The sequence below is a fragment of the Podarcis bocagei genome (genome assembly GCF_964188305.1).
Source record: "Podarcis bocagei genome assembly, chromosome: 4".
In the NCBI taxonomy this organism is placed as follows: Eukaryota; Metazoa; Chordata; class Lepidosauria; order Squamata; family Lacertidae; genus Podarcis; species Podarcis bocagei.
In genome coordinates, this window is record NC_138128.1 from 91,992,078 (window position 1) to 92,008,153 (window position 16,076).

At 46.6% G+C, this 16,076-nt stretch overlaps 1 protein-coding gene and 1 long non-coding RNA gene across 39 annotated transcripts in view; both read left to right on the forward strand.

Moving 5' to 3' along the window:
• Nucleotides 1-16,076, forward strand: part of SORBS1 (sorbin and SH3 domain containing 1) — a 212,920-nt gene that overhangs the window by 127,618 nt on the left and 69,226 nt on the right. For 31 of the 38 annotated variants that reach the window (XM_081191485.1, XM_081191457.1, XM_081191484.1 and 28 more), the window contains 5 exons: nt 298-696; nt 5,149-5,296; nt 7,548-7,577; nt 11,621-11,784; nt 13,857-13,920. In XM_081191485.1, the coding sequence (XP_081047611.1) occupies nt 298-696; nt 5,149-5,296; nt 7,548-7,577; nt 11,621-11,784; nt 13,857-13,920 (805 nt within the window). The remainder of the gene's footprint in view (nt 1-297; nt 697-5,148; nt 5,297-7,547; nt 7,578-11,620; nt 11,785-13,856; nt 13,921-16,076) is intronic. The other 7 variants (XM_081191482.1, XM_081191467.1, XM_081191468.1 and 4 more) reach the window with 3 other exon arrangements.
• LOC308585847 lies at nt 1,772-4,545 on the forward strand. Its single transcript, XR_014007625.1, has 2 exons — nt 1,772-3,073; nt 3,681-4,545. It is a non-coding gene; the product is annotated as an uncharacterized lncRNA (long non-coding RNA).

Genomic DNA, 16,076 nt, shown 5'->3' on the forward strand with positions numbered 1-16,076 from the left:
AGGAAACATAGCAGCTGGCACAAAACTGCCCTCAGGTGATGACCGTGTATTTGAAGGGATTTTGGATTGTTTGATCTGTTGATGGCAGGTGACCTGGAAGGTGGGTTTGGGGCCCGGGAGTTGTGTGAATTGTTATTGTCTTTTTTTAATGGCCGCCGTGCAAAACTTGCTCTTTTGGGTAAATAATGTCGTCTCACGAGGTGTCGTCTCACGAAGTGCGACATCTTTTGCATGTCACTGCTCACCTCCACTGTTTCGGTCCCCCCCTCTTGTGTAATGCCACCTTATCTCCCACAGGATACGACTTGCTCTGCCGCCACCACCCCAGCTCATGCAGAGGTTATAGTAGTGCCATTCCAACAGGTTTACCCCGACCGCGGGCGAGAAGCCAGCTCAAGCACACCTCCACCGCCTCTCCTGCCATATGGCCAAAGCTCTGCATTCTCTGACAACACGCCTGCTCCTGGCTTACTCCTGACCTTCCCGACATTAGACGATTTCATTCCCCCTCACCTTCAGAAAGGTTCCCAACATAACCAGCCGTCCTCTTCGTCGGGGATCGTGCCCCACGTTCGCCCGAAACTGCCTTCACTGTCGCCACCGCCACCACCACCTCCTCCTGTGCTGATTCCTCCCATCACAGAGGTCTCAGACAGTGTGTCGGAGCCCGAGAGCACAGGAATGATCTTGCGCACAGTAAGCCTTGCCACATGCCACCATGACAGCTTTGCTAAATTTATGCTCCCGGATTAAATGACCTTATTTTTTCTCTCACTGGCATACTAAACTTTGAACAAGGTGCTCTCTGCCAGCAGCATGACACCCGAAACCTTGTTTATGTGCTATTAAATTGCATGTGTGTCTCTTCCCCCCACTTCTTGCTCAGTCACCCTTCGGCCGTGTAATGTTTCTGCCTTGTCCTTTCCTATTTGAAAACTCTACACCAGGGTTTCCCCAAACGTTTCGGACTACGGTACCCATCATCCCTGACCACGGGTAGCTAGCGGTGATGGGAGTTGTAGTCCAAAAACAACTGGAGGGCCCAAGCTTGGCAAGCCCTGCTCTGTGCCTTTGGCCATAACCAGGGCCATGCACAAGGCACATCCCAACTTGGTGCCCTGCAAATGGCGCTGTACTACAAATCCCAGCCTCCTGACCTGATGGAAGTACTCCATTTTAGTCTTCCACACTGCTTTAGACTACCTTCATGGAAGGACATAGGGTAGCTGTTATGCCAGTGTCTTTGGGCTTCTTCCTTTGTGGCAGCTTTGTATTCGCAATTTCACATCTGCGTACGAAAGCATGCCTGCCGTTGTTGCGTTGCAGAACACATGAGTTACCTAGGCCCCATTTAGTCACCTGGCAGTGGGAAGAGGTCTTTATAGACAGCTTCACATGCAATGCCTTTCATAGAATCATAGCTGGAAGGGGTTCTGAGGATCATCTGTGTGTGTGTGTGATAATTTTTATTATTACACTAAAAAATAATTTTAATTAGATTTCAGTTACAATAACGCCATAAAAGCCTCATTGTCACAGTACCAAATTATAATACAATTCATATTTCCAATTGTTCAGATATCAAATTATATTATTTTGTTGGGCCCCCGCGTGCTAGAATTGATGAATCGATAATTTGCTTTAACTCTGCATTCCAAAAGCTTATGAATTCCAGTTGCACACCAGTCAGAATAACAAACCCTTATATTGCAGCTGCAGTCTAATAATAATAATAATAATAATAATAATAATAATAATAATAATAATAATTTATTATTTATACCCCGCCCATCTGGCTGGGCTACCCCAGCCACTCTGGGCGGCTTCCAAAAAAACATTAAAATACTGTAATACATCAAACATTAAAAGCTTCAAAAGTTTTAACGACTTCCACCCACAGTAACACGTCAAATAATTTGCAGTCCTACAGATGAAGTCTTCAAACTCTCTCTTTGGATTCTGAGCATCATCTAACCCAACCCCCTGCAAGCAAGGAAGTTGCATCATACGGGGATCAAACCTGTGACTTTGGCATCATCAGTACCACGCTCTAACCTACTGAGCTATCTAAGCTCAGGGAAGGCTGGTGGGCTGTCTCTGCCCATGGCAGGCTACCTCTGTCCGGAGGGCCCCAATTAGAACAGCCAGACTTGGTGAAAAGTACTTTATGCCACCAGGATCTCCATACACAACTCTTCCAGCTTCAGGCTGCAAATTATGCCAGTCTCTATGGTTTTCTTCTTCAAGATTCGGCTTCTGCTGGATTGGCTTCCTTGAGTCTCAAAAGGCAGCCAGACACGGCAAAAACAACAACAACAAACCTATTTTAATGATGGGGCCGGGAGCTAAACAGGTCACCTCACTTCCAGTTTCCCCCAACGGCTTTTATATGCTTGCTAAAAGTGATTGGTGCTGTGGGTTAAACCACAGAGCCTAGGGCTTGCCGATCAGAAGGTCAGCGGTTCGAATCCCCGCGACGGGGTGAGCTCCCGTTGCTCGGTCCCTGCTCCTGCCCACCTAGCAGTTTGAAAGCACGTCAAAGTGCAAGTAGATAAATAGGTACCGCTCCGGCGGGAAGGTAAACGGCGTTTCCGTGTGCTTCTCTGGTTCGCTAGAAGTGGCTTAGTCATGGTGGCCACATGACCCGGAAGCTGTATGCCGGCTCCCTTGGCCAATAAAGTGAGATGAGCGCCGCAACCCCAGAGTCAGCCATGACTGGACCTAAAGGTCAGGGATCCCTTTACCTTTTTAAAAGTGATTGTGGGACCAAATGGAGCTCTGGTGGTCACTCGATGATTCTGTTGATCTTTAAATATCATGTAGCACAACAAAAACCCCAGAGGGGCACATTTGGATTCGAATTTCCTGTACTTCTGGTTTGATTCAAAGTGTTCCATTACAAAAAAAAGAGGGGGGGGATGCAATTGAATTTCGACATTTTATCCCTCCGAGGAGGGAGGGGCAGCACACATGGTTTCCCCTAACGCTTCATCCTTGTGGCATTAGGCTGAGAGGTGGTGGCTGGTCTAGGGTCATCCAGGGACTTTCAGTGCCCAATGTGAACACAGGCCATGTTGGTTTGAATCATAGAATCATAGAATCATAGAGTTGGAATAGACCACAAGGGCCATCGAGTCCAACCCCCTGCCAAGCAGGGAACACCATCAGAGCACTCCTGACATATGGTTGTCAAGCCTCTGCTTAAAGACCTCCAAAGAAGGAGACTCCACCACACTCCTTGGCAGCAAATTCCACTGCCGAACAGCTCTTACTGTCAGGAAGTTCTTCCTAATGTTTAGGTGGAATCTTCTTTCTTGTAGTTTGGATCCATTGCTCCGTGTCCGCTTCTCTGGAGCAGCAGAAAACAACCTTTCTCCCTCCTCTATATGACATCCTTTTATATATTTGAACATGGCTATCATATCACCCCTTAACCTCCTCTTCTCCAGGCTAAACATGCCCAGCTCCCTTAGCCGTTCCTCATAAGGCATCGTTTCCAGGCCTTTGACCATTTTGGTTGCCCTCCTCTGGACACGTTCCAGTTTGTCAGTTTGTCAGTGTCCTTCTTGAATTGTGGTGCCCAGAACTGGACACAGTACTCCAGGTGAGGTCTGACCAGAGCAGAATACAGTGGCATTATTACTTCCCTTGATCTAGATGCTATACTCCTATTGATGCAGCCCAATTTGAGCCCAATGATCCACCTACTGGCACTTCATGGAGTTGCTTTTACAGGAGAACCCAAAACAGGAAACCCCATGTCTTGAGATTGTCCTTCCTGGTGCACACTGGCTCATGTGAGTGGCTATGCATCATAAAGATGAGTAGGGGATCAGTATGGGCTGTATGTAGTTCAAATGCTGTTTATTGGATGTGTGGACATGGGTGGCGCCGTGGTCTAAACCACTGAGCCTCTTGGGCTTGCCAATCAGAAGGTCGGCAGTTTGAATCCCTGGGACGGGGCAAGCTCCCGTTGCTCGGTCCCTGCTCCTGCCAACCTAACAGTTTGAAAGCACGTCAAAGTGCAAGTAGATAAATAGGTACCACTGCGGCAGGAAGGTAAACGGCGTTTCCATGTGCTCTGGTTTCCGTCACGGTGTCCTGTTGCCCCAGAAGCAGTTTAGTCCTGCTGGTCACATGATGCGGAAAGCTGTCTGTGGACAAACGCCGGCTCCCTCGCCCTGAAAGTGAGATGAGCGCCACAACCCCATTGTCACCTTTGACTGGACTTAACCGTCCAGGGGTCCTTTACCTTTTTACCTTATTAAATGTGCACACTCACAGAATGGTGGAGTTGGGAGGGACCCCACGGATCATTTATTCCCAACCCCCTGCAATGCAGGAAACCTTTTGCCCGACATGGGACTCGAATCCACAACTTTGAGATAAAGAATCTCATGCTCTACCAACTGGCTATTCCCCCCCCCTCCACTTGCAGCTGCGCCCTAATTATCTGCCACTCTCTGCTCACTTTGAACAAATCCTTCTGGTAGATCTAAACTGGAAATCTCAGGGTCAGTATGATCATTTCATCTTGACGGCCACCATTACTCCACCGCCACAAAAATTAAACAGCAGTTCTTATGTCAGTGATAACAAATAAGCAGCTGGCTGCGGTTGGCCCAAGGATGTGATTCTACCTTCCTCTCTCCTGTCTCTGCCGGTTCCTCTCCACCTGTTCTTCGCATTGTCCTGATGTCCCCGGCGTCCTGCTGTCTAACAGCTTGCAAAGGGCGGTGCATCCTAAAGTTATTTCTCTGATCCCCCTCGTCAAGTAATCCGTAACCAGCTTTCGTTCAGGAACTGCATGGGTTTTGCATGCCTGACGGTTTCTGTGAAGGGAACACCTCTTTTTAAAAGGAAGCATGGATCGGAACACACAAATCTCTCTCTCTCTGTATCTCCGTAACCAGAACAGCTCACTCCTGCCACCAGCTGTATGCCATGTATTACAGTTCCTTCTTCCAGTGCAAAAATAGGGGTTTTGGCTCTTCCCTCTGTGTATACTAACGGCAATGAGAAAGGCGCTGTGCCGGTGCATCGAACTAAACTTTTCTCGGGTTTGTTTGTTCTCTGTTGCAAAGCGGCTGTCCTCCAGGTACGCTGTGGCCCTTGGGCAATAACGTCATATGTACCTTTCCGTTTCAGGACCCCTGTCCTCTGCTCTATGAAGCTCCCAGGTCCAGCAGTGGCACAGAGTGCTATGGCTCCCTAACTCTCACCAGCAAACCCACCTCTGGGTACCCCTCCACCACCATAGTCAACCCCACCATCGTCCTTTTGCAGCACAACAGAGGTAAGGGTAACAACATATTGCCTTTTCCAGCTCAACTTGGGACAGTTTTCAGCGAGGGCAATTACCGTATTTTTCGCTCCAAAATACGCACCAGACCATAAGGCGCAGCTAGTTTTGGGAGGAGGAAAACAAGAAAAAATTATTCTGAATCCCAGAAGCCAGAACAGCAAGAGGGATCTGGCTTCTGGGATACCGTGTGGCTGTTCTGGCTTCTGGGATAACCACGCCAAGCCTCTTCAGGGCAGCGGGATGAAGGCTCCCTCTGCCTGAAGAGGCTGCGCACCGCTAAGGCAGAAGCCAGGACGGTGCGTCGCTGAAGGGCCGCTGCGCAGTTCTCTCTGTCTGCACAGCGCCTCTCCTTCACAGGAGAGATGCTGCGCAGAGAGGGAGAAGGCGCAGCACCCCTTCAGCGAAGCTGGAGAAGGAACAGGAGACCCTTCTGTTCCTCCTCCGGCTTCGCAGGACAGGCGCTGCACAGAGAGGGAGAGCTGCGCAGCACCCCTTCAGCGAAGCGGGAGGAGGAACAAAAACCGACACCAGAACCAGAGGCACACAGAACGCCATCTCCAATCAACCACACCAGACCCAAACCCAGACCCTCTCCACAGATAAATTACAGACACCATCCAGTAGCCAAACCATAGTGGCACCTCCGGATGCTGCACCCCCCTGCAATCCCTACACAGATCTGGCTGGCACAGGGCACAAAACCACAGCTCGCCCCTATACACGAAGCCAAGCCAGAGCACAACTAAGTGCAGTACAGCCATCTTCTCAGAAAAAAACACACACCAGCTCAAGAGGTCAAGACACGAAAGCTTTAGCAACTAATCCACACCTAATGACCCTCCTAAGTGGTACTCAGAATATCACTCAAGAAATCACTCAAGATATCCCTCAAGTAATTAATGAACAAAAGAAGAAAAGGCACAATAACCTGGGAACTTCCTCTCTGCCCAGAACGTTGGAGGCTATACACCACACCCCCTCAACAGTATTTATAGGAACTCAAACACGGAGATCCTGCTCTGTTCTAGTAACAAGAAGCCGAAAGCACCAGCCTGAAGATGACGAGTGAGACCTCGTCGAAACGTCGCCTAGACACCCCAACTCTTACACGGGAAGATACCCGAAGACACCAAAACCTGCATTCCTGTACCCGTGAAAATCTACGAAAGCAAATATATATATATATATATATACACACACACACACACACACACACACACACCCCATACTTTTCCGTCTATAAGACGCCCCCATGTATAAGAATTTTGGGGACTGAAATTTCAGGAAATGGGGAGAGATGGCAAAAAGTTGTTGGGGAGGGGAATTACCGAGGGTTGCTAAGCTTTTTTTAGAGGGGAATGCCGAAAATCGCTCACCCACACGCATCACAAAATCTGCCTCCCGTCTGTATCCTCGCCGGTGGGAGCTGCTAACCCCCCCTGCCCCCCAATTGCCGCAGCATTGGCCAATCAACAACACCAATTGATGCAGCAACCAATAACACGCACAATAGCCTCTGATAGCCACGGCAGCAACCAATCAAACGTCCACCCTATGTACTACCCATGTATAAGACGACCCCCACTTTTTTGCATGATTTCTAAAACATAGTCTTATACACGGAAAATTACGGTATATCTATTTATTTATCTTATCTGTAAACTGCCTGAAGATTTTCCTTTAAAATAAAAACAAAACTGCAGGGAGCCGTCACAGCATGTTAACGATGAGATTAAGTGACGACCTTGGAAACCCTTCATTTTAATTTTGCCTCTGCCCATTAAGTCAATAAGTGGCCTTCGATAAGCCACCCTTTCTTTCATACTTAACCCGCACCTGCAATCTGAATATAATAATTATTTACCTGTCTTCCAAAGTCGTTGCGAAAGGTCACAAGATAAACCGTCTAAAGTGATATATAGATACTAATAATAAACCCACTGTTTGGAGGTGTGTGTTTTTTTGAGCTTTGATATTTATACATCCTGTTTGGAACAACTCACTCATGGTATCAATGACTTGGGAACGTTGTCTAGCACTGCTGTTTTGAAGTTGTGCAGGGCTGAACATTAGCTTGCTTTGGTGGGAAGACCTTGGGTTCAGGATCTGATAAGGAGGCACCTAAGCCCTTGTGTACAGCATGTGTTATTTATGCCTGCCCAGATCACTGCAAGAGTTGAGAGCGCTCACGTCTCTGGTGTTTGTACCACTTATTTGTCTGTCGTTTTCTCCTCTCCCACAGAACAACAAAAAAGGCTTAGTAGCCTATCAGGTACGGTCCCCAAATGTTGCCACCTCCTTTTCTTCTCCTGTTCTCCTGCTGCTGTGTTCACCTGAGAAGCGCACTGCTTTGTGACTTAGCAGAGTACCTTTAGTGAATCCGTGAGTGAAGAGCCTTTACTGAAAGGGGTAGATGAATTATTGTCCGCTCAGTCACTGCGAAGTATATCCTCTCTCTTGAAAGCGCTGGAAGGAGCATGCAAATTCTTTTAAGACTGCCTTGGGTGTATTAGATTCTGAAAGGCAAGACTGTATAGTCAATAAATATGCTTGACAGCTACACAGCACCTTGCCACTAAAAAAAAGAAAGATATTGAGCTCCCCCAACACAACTATTCTGTCCAGTTCTGCAAGAAATTTGCACGCATGTCTTCGCACAGCCACTGCACCTCACCTGAGCCAATTCCTGAGGAGGGCTCCCAGCCTGGATGAAAAATAGTGTGCCCCACATACATGCCTTCAGATAGTAATGTGCTTTAAAACCGAACATGCTTTTAAATGGTGCTAAACTGGACCCAAATGTAGAAGGGAGAAAGGAACAACTACATTTATCGACTGATTACACTTACAGGATGCTAACAGGCCGCGTTGCCAGTGTGAGTGCGGTAAGCTTTTCCCTTTCTGAACTTTCTTGGGTTGGCTTCTTGCCCATTTCCTTCTCCTGTAAGAGCGGCCTGGCACCTGTGTATTTATGAAATCCCCTTTTAAAGCTGTCTCAGCTTAGTGGCTTTCACCACATCCTGTGGCAGCTCCTGTGAAGTATTTTCTTCCTACCGCCACCGTCACTTTACCTTCCTTGTTAGGGACATGGGTGGTGCTGTGGGTTAGACCACAGAGCCTCATGGGCTTGCCGATTAGAAGGTCGGCGGTTTGAATCTCTGTGACGGAGTGAGCTCCCATTGGTTGGTCCCTGCTCCTGCCAACCTAGCAATTCGAAAGCACATCAAAGTGCAAGTAGATAAATAGGTACCACTCCGGCGGGAAGGTAAACGGTGTTTCCATGCGCTGCTCTGGTTCGCCAGAAGCGGCTTAGTCATGCTGGCCACATGACCCGGAAGCTGTACGCCGGCTCCCTTGGCCAGTAAAGCGAGATGAGCGCCACAACCCCAGAGTCGATCACAACTGCACCTGATGGTCAGGGGTCCCTTTACCTTTACCTACCTTCCTTGTAGACATTGTACACATTCTTAGAAAGCAGCATTGTGTGCCCATCCCTGCTATGCATTAATAATAATAATAATAATAATAATAATAATAATAATAATAATAATAATAATAATTTATATCCCACCCTCCCCAGCTGAAGCCAGGCTCAGGGCGGCTAACAACAATAAATTTATTATCCCACCTCTCCTCAAACGAACGCACAGTTCGTGGTTCTCCCACAATCCATATTATCATCTCAACTCCCCTAGGAGGTAGGTAAGGCTGAGAGATGCTCACTGGCCCATGGTCACCTAGTGAGGTTCATGGCACAGCTGAGATACGAACCGCGGCCTCCCAAGTCCTAGTTGGACTCTCTAACCACTCTTAGTCATGTTTATTTTCTAAATGAAAAATCCTCTTTAACTCTTATTCCACCTAGAGGTGCTGGTTCAACTCCCGGCTCAAAGTGAGCCTCCTGTACCAGTTTCTTTCCCATCTGTAAAGTTTGGAGAGATCCGTTTGAAACAGTGCGCTTGTACCATTCTAATAAATTTGGTGTCACAAGCAATCCTGACCACTTCCCTGTTCAAGTTGAACATGTTTAAACAAGCGCAAGTCGTAGTAGAGATCCTGGGAGAAACCTACTTGTTTCTTTCCATCTTTGAGATTTTTACTCATATTATGTGCTCAATCTGGGACAATTACTTTTTTAATGTTCCTTTTGGTCTAGGTCTATGACCCCAGAACTCAGTTTAAATTTCCCACTTCTAAAACTTGTTGGTCTTTCTCTGGTTTGCTTTTCATAAAACAACAACTTTTTCTTAGCAAACCCATTGTGCTTCCTGGATTAGGCTAACTGCCCCTTGTAGTGAATTTAGAGGGTTACCATGCTGAACTTTCAGTGATTTCGAGACCTTTCCTTCGCTTGTCAATCCTGTGCTAGATTTAAGAGCAGGCCCCTCATTCAAAACCTAGATCAACAATCAGTATTTTCATTTATTCAAAACATGTATGCCACCCTGCAACAAACTGATTCAGGAGCAATTTACACAGGTTAATTGACAATATTAAAAAAAATTAAGAGTATTAGATGAAGTGGCTCTATACAGGATTTGCTAAGGGTACTCAGTGACTGAAGCTGGCTCTCTCTGCATGAGCCTTGTCCTGCACTATTCAATATCCCATTCTGAACCATACAGCTCTGGTTGGCTTTGGGTACTACAGCTGGGTGCATGGTTTTAGTATCTGGTCTTTCTCCCGTGCATGCTACGCAGTGATATCAGAGTTCCTGCAACTTGGCAAACTTTTGATGAGGGAAGTTGTAATGTCCTGTGTCCTTTTCACCCCTGAAATCCTTCACAGGAATTTCCTCAGAGGTGGGACTTGAAGGATTCCCCATTGTAGCACATTGTTATGCAACCTAACATCAAGGTACGAGGGCCGAGCCAAATTTCTCAGAAAAGAACATTATCGGAGTTTCCTCTTTTGGTGTGTCTCTCGTCCCACTACCTCCAAGCTGGCTGGGGAGTTCAACCGAATGGCCCTCTCAACTTCTCCACCAACATTACAAGCGGGGAAGATTTTGAGTGCAGCTGCAGATCCCATACATGGGACGCGGATGGTGCTGTGGGTTAAACCACAGAGCCTAGAACTTGCCGATCAGAAGGTCGGTGGTTCAAATCCCCGTGACGGGGTGAGCTCCCGTTGCTCGGTCCCAGCTCCTGCCAACCAAGTAGATAAATAGGTACCGCTCCGGCGGGAAGGTAAACAGTGTTTCTGTGCGCTGCTCTGGTTTGCCAGAAGTGGCTTAGTCATGCTGGCCACATGACCCGGAAGCTGTATGCTGGCTCCCTTGGCCAGTAAAGCGAGATGAGCGCCGCAACCCCAGAGTCGGCCATGACTGGACCTAATGGTCAGGGGTCCCTTTGCCTTTACCTTGCAGAGCCCATATATTTTAATATTGTTGAAGGAATCAACAGGCTTGGCTCCTGTTCCTGCCATCTTCCTGTTCTAACTTTGCGCTTCCTTCATCTACCAGCGTGAGCTAAGAATAGAATTCTTTTGAGTTTAAGTGAGCTTCAGTGAGTTTTTGCAGAATTTTCCCCCTGATAATTCCCCATTAATGCCTCCACTTCAAACAGTAAGAGGATCCCACCTTGCCCCAAAGAATATTTGGGGGAAATGTCTCCCCACCACCACAGTTTTGCCACCCACAAATAGCGTGGAGAATTGGGGTAAGCCATTTTTTGCTCAGCCCTATAAATATTTAAACCACTGTGCCACTTGGACTTGCCGATCGGAATGGTCGGCGGTTCGAGGCCCCGTGACAGGGTGAGCTCCTGTTGCTCGGTCCCAACTCCTGCCAACCTACTAGTTCGAAAGCACACAGTGCAAGTAGATAAATAGGTACCGCTCCAGCGGGAAGGTAAACGGCATTTCCGTGCGCTGTTCTGGCTTCACTAGAAGTCGCTTAGTCATGCTGGCCACATGACCCAGAAAAACTGTCTGTAGAAGCAGACAAATGCTGGCTCCCTCGGCCTGTAAAGCGAGATGAGCGCTGCAACCCCAGAGTCGTTCACGACTGGACTTAACTGTCAGGGGTACCTTTACATTTACCTATAAATATTGCTAGAATTAGGTAGTGCTTTTGAGAACCCATGTTTAGCCTGGTTTGTGGATTAGTGGCTAGAGTCAAATCCCAGACATTGATGGGCTACGGCTCCTTGTAAAAATCCCTTGCTTATTCGGTCACGTTTCAAATTATTTTGCTGTCTTGGGACAGTCAGACTCATCAGTGTTTCGCCAAGGTTTTTGGAGTGATTGATGTTGGATGTTGTGTAATGATTGTATTGGAAGTCAAAGCGATGGACTTGCTTCCTTTGTTTACAGAGCCAGCGATAGATGTGCCACTAGCGGATAAAGTAGATTATATGCCTGTCCAAGAAAAGATGAGCCAAAGCAAGAAACAAGCAATGGAGGAAAGGAAGAAAGTCATTAAGAGTCCGCAGTACATGACCGATTCTTCGCCGGATGACATAGGCATTCCATTAAGGGTAAGGAAATTTGGCCCATTCTCCTTCCACATAAATTCATTTGTGCTAACCTGTATGGGGTGTCAAATCTAAAAAAATGTACAGTGGTACCTCAGGTTAAGTACTTAATTCGTTCCGGACGTCCGTACTTAACTTGAAACTGTTCTTAACCTGAAGCATCACTTTAGCTAATGGGGTCTCCTGCTGCTGCCACACCGCTGGAGCACGATTTCTGTTCTCATCCTGAAGCAAAGTTCTTAACCCGAGGTAATATTTCTGGGTTAGCGGAGTCTGTAACCTGAAGCGTATGTAACCTGAAGCGTACGTAACCTGAGGTACCACTGTAGTATAAACACTGACAAATGGGAAGCACTGGCCTGCGAGCGCGCCAATTGGAGAACAGCCTTTACCAAAGGTGTCATGGGCTTTGAAGACACTCCAACTCAGGATGCAAGGGAGAAACGTGCTAAGAGGAAGGCATGCTTGGCAAATTCACACCGTGATCAACTCCCACCTGGAAACCAATGTCCCCACTGTGGAAGGACGTGTGGATCCAGAAATGGCCTCCACAGTCACTTATGGACTCATTGTTAAAACCATGTTTATGGAAGACAATCTTACTCGGCTACGAGTGATTGCCAAAGAAGAAGAAGACAAAGGGGCGGTTTGTTCATCTTTGGCCCTCGCCCTGCACTCAGCACTCACCTGTGGCTCCTGGAAGCTGGCAGCGTGCAACAGTGGCCACAATCCTAGAATGGCTTCGACTGGCCAACTAAACCAGGTGAAGTTAGCCAGTGGGTCTCAAACCCCTTGTGAGTTAGGGACTTGTCTGTCCCCTGCATGCTAGGACAGACTCTGGCAAGTTGAGCAGATGAGACCAATAGTGAGTCTAATGGCCGAGAAGGAAGATTCTGCACATGCTTTTAGACAGAAGTGAGGGGCAGATGGGGCTCATCCACTTGGGAAGGGAGCCCATCGAGGAGATGGAAATGCAGTGCATTGCAGTGCGCTTCTTACACACAATTAATATCTTTAATCAGGGTGGATTTGATTTAAATCAAATCAATTTAAATCATGATTTAAATCACTAGTCAGTAAGACTTGATTTAAATCTCTTTTTTTACAGAAAGACTCATTCTTGCTGGTATAATCTTAATATTTACCACCAGATGAAGGTTTCATTTTTGGAATAATAAATTTGCAGAGTAGTTTTTACAGTTATATCAAAAATTACTGATTTGGTTATACTATTAGAAATACATAGACAGATAATTATGAAATTATTGTGAGGTTTAATAAGTTAACTGTTTATATTTGGACAACGTTTCTGCTGTACTTTATTGGAATGAGAAAAATAATCATTTCCTTCATAACAATTTAAACAATTTATTTAACTAAAACGATAACATTATAGCCTATGTATCCATGTTGGTTAACTGATGTGGTTAAAAGGTTGTTGTTGTTTTTTTAAAAAAAACTTAGACTGAGTTTTAGCACACATGAAAAACTTAAAACAAATCCTTATTTCCTGATGAATAGCCTTTGGACTATAATGTAACTTAAATAGAAAACTATCTTTAGAATTTTTTTTCCTCCAAAAGCATTTTATTTTAAAAAATTGATTTAAATTTTTAAAAAATCCTTTTTAAAAAAAAAAAAAATTTTTGTTCACCCTGTCTTTAATATGGCAGGTTAGGAGTTGGGTCGAGAGAGAGCAACCCTGCTAGCCCACTTCTGCTACTCACAAAAGTCATAGAATTGTAGAGTTGGAAGGGACCGCAAGAGCCATCTAGTCCAACCCCCTGCAATACAGGAATCTCAACGCATGGTCTCCCATCCAATTTGAAACCACACCGGACCCTGCTTAGCTTTGCAAACGTGCTAGCATCTTTTTATTGCTGCGCCACTAGATTTCCCTCAGCTTTTGCAGGTTGTTGGTCAAGCTGTGACAGAGCAGCAGCAGGAGACAAACCTTTGCAATGCAGTTATTGTCGCAGAGAATGAGCAGAGTGCGTGCCGTGAGGGAAGCTTCTTTGTTTTTTGGACGGTGGAATGAACTCGCGCCAATGACATTTTGTCCCTTTTTCTATTAGAACACGGACCGATCAAAGGACTGGTACAAGACGATGTTCAAGCAGATCCACAGGCTGACAAAAGGTACCGTTTGCCTGCTTGCTTTTTGTTTCCCCCAGAAGCCCTGAGTTCAAGTCTGTGGGCAGCCCTAAGTGGATGTTGAAATTACCCAGAGCACCAGGAGAAAGGTTGAGAACGGACTTGGAGAGCCAAACTACCCATGAGGTTACATGCTAGATAGCATTTAGCTTGCATTACTTTTGTCCTTTAAATAGCAGTTGGAGGAATGGCTCAGTTTCAAAGAAAATCCAGCCTTTCCCGAAGCTGCCATTAAGTGTTTGTGGGGGCCAAGGGTAGTTCTCCCCCATGGCTAACAGCAGCTTGGAGGGAGGTGATTGGTCCTGATGCTGACCCTATGCCTGCCTCCGTGACTGTCATTTAAAAAGCAAAAAAGGAGAAGTGTGTTTTGTTTACACATACTTAGCATCATTTGTACGTTGGTCCATGGATGCTGTGTGTCTGAATTTTTGTGTGTCTGAATTTTTATACATGTTTATAGTCCTGGGACATGGGTGGCGCTGTGGTCTAAACCACAAAGCCTAGGGCTTGCTGATCAGAAGGTCGGTGGTTCGAATCCCCGCGACGGGGTGAGCTCCCGTTGCTCGGTCCCTGCTCCTGCCAACCTAGCAGTTCAAAAGCACATCAAAGTGCAAGTAGATAAATAGGTACCGCTCTGGCGGGAAGGTAAATGGCGTTGGCGTGCGCTGCTCTGGTTCGCCAGAAGCGGCTTAGTCATGCTGGCCACATGACCCGGAAGCTGTATGCCGGCTCCCTCGACCAATAAAGCAAGATGAGCGCCGCAACCCCAGAGTCGGCCACAACTGGACCTAATGGTCAGGGGTCCCTTCACCTATAGTCCTGGCATGAAAGGGGCTCCATATCTTTGCAATGTGCAGCTCCTGCCACCTCTGCCCCTGCCCCCTACATGTTAACATGGATGTCTAAGGTGTGGAACATTTTGCACATGGACCTCCATGTGTTTAGGCTTTCGCATATCCAGGAACCAGGAGCATGTGGGATTTGAGGGCCCTGGGAAGGCTGCGTGCAGAGAGGCCTGCCTGCCTTTCTTCGTACAAACGTCCATGCCTGGAATTGGGGAGGGGGGGCAGAGCCAGGAGAAACCCCACACCATCAGGGCAGGACCTGTGATAAGGCCCCACAGCCTTCTTAGCATCAACTGTCCTCTAAGGCCGTGTTTTTCAACCACTGTTCCGCGGCACACTAGTGTGCCGCAAGATGTTGCCTGGTGTGCCGTGGGAAAAATTGAAAAATTTGAAAGATTTTTTTTTAAAAAAATGTCACATTTTCGCCCACTAGGCGGGCGCCGGACTGTGTCCACCCTATTTTCCATCCGTCCTGGGTGGGGATCAGATCGGATGGGATCGGATGAGAGCGGACAGGCGGTCCGCTCTCATCCGATTCCCCATAGAGAGCGACGGAGCTGTCATCCACTGGCTCAGCGGGGATCAGCGGATCGATCCCCACTGAGCAGAGAACAGTCCGCAACGTTTTTGTTTGCCATTAAAGAAAAAAATATTAAACCATGCTTGAATGTCGGAACTGGTTACTAAAATTTTTGAATCCCACCACTGATGTTAAGTGTTTGTGTTTATTTGATTTGTGTTTATTTGATTCCTATTCAAGAGAATTACTTTATATATAGTCAATATAGGCACAGAGTTAAATTTTTTAACGTTTTCTAATGGTGGTGTGCCTCGTGATTTTTTTCATGAAACAAGTGTGCCTTTGCCCAAAAAAGGTTGAAAAACACTGCTCTAAGGACTGGCTGGCTGATACTGATGGACAGTGTCTTGCAGTAAATAAAAGAACCATGCAGAGTCAAAAGATCCACAGGGAAAGGAGCAACTTTACTGAGGCAAAAACTTTGTTACATGCAATGTGCACTCAAAGAGAGAGAGAGAGAGAGAGAGAGAGAGAGAGAGAGAGAGAGAGAGAAAGAAAGAGAGAAAGAAAGAGAGAAAGAAAGAAAGAAAGAAAGAGAGAGAGAGAGAAAGAAAGAAAGAAAGAAAGAAAGAAAGAAAGAAAGAAAGAAAGAAAGAAAGAAAGAAAGAAAGAAGCTCGCTGAACACAGGGATTTATCTTCCCTGTCTGAGTGTGACCTTGAGGTAGCCAAAACAATAAGTGAGCCTGCTAGAACCTTCCAGCACTTTCCAGTTTCT